This window comes from Gastrolobium bilobum, unplaced genomic scaffold (genome assembly GCF_033153095.1).
Source record: "Gastrolobium bilobum isolate Gb01-03AN ecotype WA unplaced genomic scaffold, APGP_CSIRO_Gbil_v1 utg14319, whole genome shotgun sequence".
Classification (NCBI taxonomy): Eukaryota; Viridiplantae; Streptophyta; class Magnoliopsida; order Fabales; family Fabaceae; genus Gastrolobium; species Gastrolobium bilobum.
This window is the reverse complement of record NW_026898237.1, coordinates 156,631-161,281: the sequence shown is the minus strand read 5'-3', so window position 1 is coordinate 161,281 and position 4,651 is coordinate 156,631. Positions and strand designations below refer to the sequence as shown.

Here is a 4,651-nt window from a genome sequence, read left to right as displayed (position 1 = left end):
ATTCAATGTGTTTTGTCGTTTAGACTCATTTATTAATACTATTACACAAAGAAAATTTTCTGTTATTTTATTATAAAAGTACTAATTATTAAATAAATTTGAAAATAATAAGATACAGCCCCAATTTTTTATTTATTTTTTATTATTCATCTGTTCATGGACCAAGGACTCAAATTTTAAATCATTGATTAAAATGGAACAACCCTTTATTAATTGATTTATTACCAGCCCAAATTTGAAATACATATTATCAAGGTTATCAAATAATTATTTTTGTTTTAAAAAAAAAATCTAGCTCCATATAACAAGGGAGGAATTACACATTTGTACGTACGACATACACCTTTTTTTTCAATTTGAAAAACAAGAACTACATTGGCAAAAATTAAATATTGAATAAATAAAAGTAAACTACATACGTCATAAGAAAAGGCTTACACAATCATTACCAAAAAAGAAAGAAAGAAAAGCCTTACACACTTTGACTATGAGAAAGACGTTTAAAAAACAAAATTATTTTAGATATTAATGAGTAAAAATATATTTATTTTAAATTTAATTTATTTTAAAATGATTTAATGTTTTTGCTTTTATTGCGATTTTTTTTTGTTATATTCACATAAAAAAAATGGGTCTCACTAATGTTTTCTTTTTCTTCTCTTTATAATATAACTCACTCATTTTATGTGAGTATGACATAAATTTTTTTTCTTTAATAAAAGTAAAAATATTTTTTCTATTTTAAAATTAATTTTAAATTGAAAAAGGTTAAATACATATTTTTATTTATTTTTTGATGTACTTAGAATTTTCTGCTTGCAGCGTATGTAGTATGTACGAGCGTTCTTCTTTGATTTTCCAATTTTTTTTAATTCTAATGGTATTTATATTTTTTTATTTTAATTATATTTTAAGTTTAATATAGAAAACTGTTTAAGATTTTTATGGGAATAACTTAATATTTTATTATTTTAAGAGAAATTATACTTACAACCTATTTTCGTTTACAACCCCTTACAACTACATCTTAACCGTTGATTTCCGTCAATCTAACGGACTCAATGGACGGTTGTAATTATTTTAATTGTTAGGCGGGTCCACAGCCCGCCCGTGGCGGGAACCACCACCAATGAGTTAAGTTAGACCAAATACACTAAGTGGGTCTGACACCACATCTCAACCCAAAACCTTAAGGCATTTGGTTCATGGGTCCTTCCACTTATATACTTTTCACTTAGCCCATTACCAACCAATGTGGGACTCATCACACTTGAATATCTCAACAATCTTCCCTTCAAGTGTGAAACTCAACATCGATATACTCCCCCTCAACTAAGTACCTCTAAGGCCCGCCTCCTAGCCAATCACCAAGCTAGCTCGAGTAAGACATTGGGTTAATGGGTCGCTCTATTTATATTCACTTCACTTAGCCTATTACCAACCAATATGGGACTTATCACACTTGAATATCCCAACCAATGAGCTAAGCGAATCAAATACACCAAGTGGGTCTGACACCACATCTCAACCCAAAACCTTAAGGCATTAAGTTCATGGATCCTTCCACTTATATATTTTTCACTTAGCCCATTAACAACCAAAACCAATGTGAGACTCGTCACACTTGAATATCTCAACAATCTCCCCCTCAAGTGTGAAACCCAACATTGATATGCTTTCCCTCAACCGATTACCCCAGGGCCCAAGTACTCAACCCGTCTCCTAGCCAATCACCAGGCCAATTCGAGCACAACCCGACTCTGATACCACTGTTAGGCGGGTCCAAGGAAAGTCCGTGGCGGGAGACCACCACCAATAGGTTAAGCTAGCCCAAATAAATAATCTAGCTAATAAATAATAAATTTATATATATATATATATATATATATATATATATATATATACAGGAGTTATATTTACAACACAAATAGTTTACAAACTCTTACAATCATATCTTAACAGTTGATTTTCGGTTGTCATTTATTGTGATTAATAATTAATTAATAAATAATTAATAAATTTGATTTGCGAAAATCTTAATCGTTGATTGATGGAAATTAACGGTTAAAATATGGTTATAAGAAGTTGTAAACGAAAATAGGTTATAAATATAACTTTCCTCATATATATAAAGAAAAAATTTCTGCTTTTGTGGTAAAAATTTATGATCTGCCACGAGAGAAAAAAAGGGGTGAAATCCATTAATTATCATGTTCTTTCTCTTTATGGGTTTCTCTTTTCCTTTTTTTTGTGGTAGGTAAGAAATTTCTGCCAAATACACAAAATATTTTTCATATATATATATATATGTATATATATATTATGTTGTGATAAATAATTTTATATTCTTTACACACATGAAAATATGTGGACCCTATATAAAAAAAGAGAATAAAAAAATGGTCTCCACATATTTATATATATATATAAGAAATAAAATTATCTCCTAAAATTTAGATGTGGTTTGAAATCCTCAGGTAAAATGAGCTGCAAGAGAAACGTAGCAAATTATAATAAATAAATAAAAGTGTTAAGTGATGTCATTTTCTAAAACATTGAGTAAAAACATAAGAAAAAAATGTGTTTACGTTTAGTGCATAACATCTGTGTGATCCGGACTTTATGCCAGGATATAATAAGTATTAAATTGGAACTAATGACTTAGAGTTAGAAATTTATAAAGCAGTCATTATCAAAATAATAAAGCCAACATGGAAATTATAATTCAATGCCATCCAATTTAGCAAGGATACATGAGTAATTGAGTACATCCCAATCTTCTCCTTGGTCCAGCTATAGAAATTCACGTTAAGGTCATTATATACCGAGAGCGAGGAGAATCATTTATCATTTAATATTAAAAAGCCATGAATGGACATTATATTAAATGGATATTAATTCTATCTCTATTGGCTCTGTTTTACCTAAAAGATGAATGTGGGGGTTCCAGGATAAAGCACTAATGAATAATGAATTAGATTCACAGCTCTGAAATGGAAGCAAAGAGGACAAAATAAAAAAGTATTAAATTGCTAAGATTGCCTTACTAACGTAACCTTCATTTTAATGTTAAGAAGCAATATCGTAAATTTTTTATTTTTTTATTTGCGGTTTTGAAACAATATGATATATCCTATAAGAGTCAAACACACTCTCTCTCTCTCTATGTATCTCTCTTTACGCAACTTATTGGCTCCCTCAGTACCATCCAAACAGAACAGTAATAAGTGATAACTACGTCCGTAACGCAAGCACTGATCAATCTTCCTTGAATCCTTCAGAAGCGGGCGTTGCCAAAACTACCAATCTGAACACCTCGATTTCCATTCACTTTTTGTTTTCCCATATTACAAATATCTAAATTTTCAGTTCCATTTTGACATTTAGAATGGCCACCATTACCAATGGCAATACCATGGAAGAGAATGGTGCCAGAGCGAAATCAAAGCCCAAACGAATATGCTTCTCATTCGCTGCATACGCAAACAACCTCCTACACCGCCTCAAATCATCCAACGTTGTTGTCGACGAAGGGCTCTCCGACACAGAATTCTCCTACCTTGAATCAAAATTCAACTTCTCTTTCCCACCGGACCTTCGTGTCATTCTCCAACAAGGCCTTCCAATCTCACCGGGATTCCCAAACTGGCGTTCCTCCTCAACACAACAACTCCAGATTCTCCTCAACCTCCCCTCCTCATCCATCCTCCGCCGTGTCTCCGACCACCGCTTCTGGCACCCCTCGTGGGGCCCACAACCCCCCGAACCTACCCACGCCGCGCGCCGCCTCTTGAATGATGCGCCCATCCTCGTCCCAATCTACCGCCATTGTTATATGCCTTCGTCCCGCGACGTTGCCGGAAACCCTGTTTTCTACGTCGATCACCGCGGCGATGTCCGCCTGCTGAGCTTCGACATCGCCGGATTCTTCCGGGAGGCGGAATTTATGTCTGAGTCGGAGGATTTGGAGCCGGTGTGGGCTGCGACGACGGCTAGGAGGATCGAGTTCTGGTCGGAGATGGCGGATGCGAGCGGCGGGAGGTGGTGGTGGTGGGGCCGTGTGAAAGGTGAATTGGGTGTGTGTTTGGAAGGGGTGGTGTGCAGGTTGAGAGATGGAGGGTGGAGGGAGGAGGAGATACGCGAGATGATGACGGTGACGGAGGAGGACGAGGAAGAGGAAGAGACGAAGAAAGACAAGCATGAGTTGAAACTGAAAGACAAAGAGGCGATGGTGTGGCACGTGAGAGTGTTGTCGTTGATTTTACTGCGTGCGGGATGGAGCAGGGAAGATGTGGTGGACTCGCTAGGTGTCGTTGGAGACGAAGGAAAATCGTGGTTGGAATTCCACCAGGAACAATCCACCCTCAACATCAAGGACCTCTAAGATTCTCACTTGTCAATTTGGCTTTGGTGTCCTTTCCAATTCCAATACTACTAGCTAGTCAACCACTCACCCTTGATGATTTGTCCTCGTGGTACATTTTTTTCACTTACCCTTTTATCAATTTTTGTGCATTTTAAAAAGTACAAATAGAATACAGATAGATATATTCTTTTTTGTAAACAAATTTTCTGGTGGCAATTGGCATGACTTAGATTTTATGGACTCCGTTTATACACCTAAAAACAAAAATTGCATTATTATTATAGG

The 4,651-nt window shown here is 35.4% G+C and overlaps 1 protein-coding gene across 1 annotated transcript; it reads left to right on the top strand.

The window, feature by feature from the left end:
* Nucleotides 1-3,161: 3,161 nt before the first annotated feature.
* On the top strand, nucleotides 3,162-4,384 carry LOC133314160 (uncharacterized). The gene has a single exon (XM_061515604.1). It carries the CDS (start codon nucleotides 3,389-3,391, stop codon nucleotides 4,382-4,384), a length of 996 nt encoding a protein of 331 aa, XP_061371588.1. The 5' UTR covers nucleotides 3,162-3,388.
* The last annotated feature ends 267 nt before the right edge of the window (nucleotides 4,385-4,651 follow it).

Excerpts from the sequence above, each read along its gene's own strand:
- LOC133314160 (XM_061515604.1), top strand. The coding sequence starts at position 3,389 with ATGGCCACCATTACCAATGGCAATACCATGGAAGAGAATGGTGCCAGA.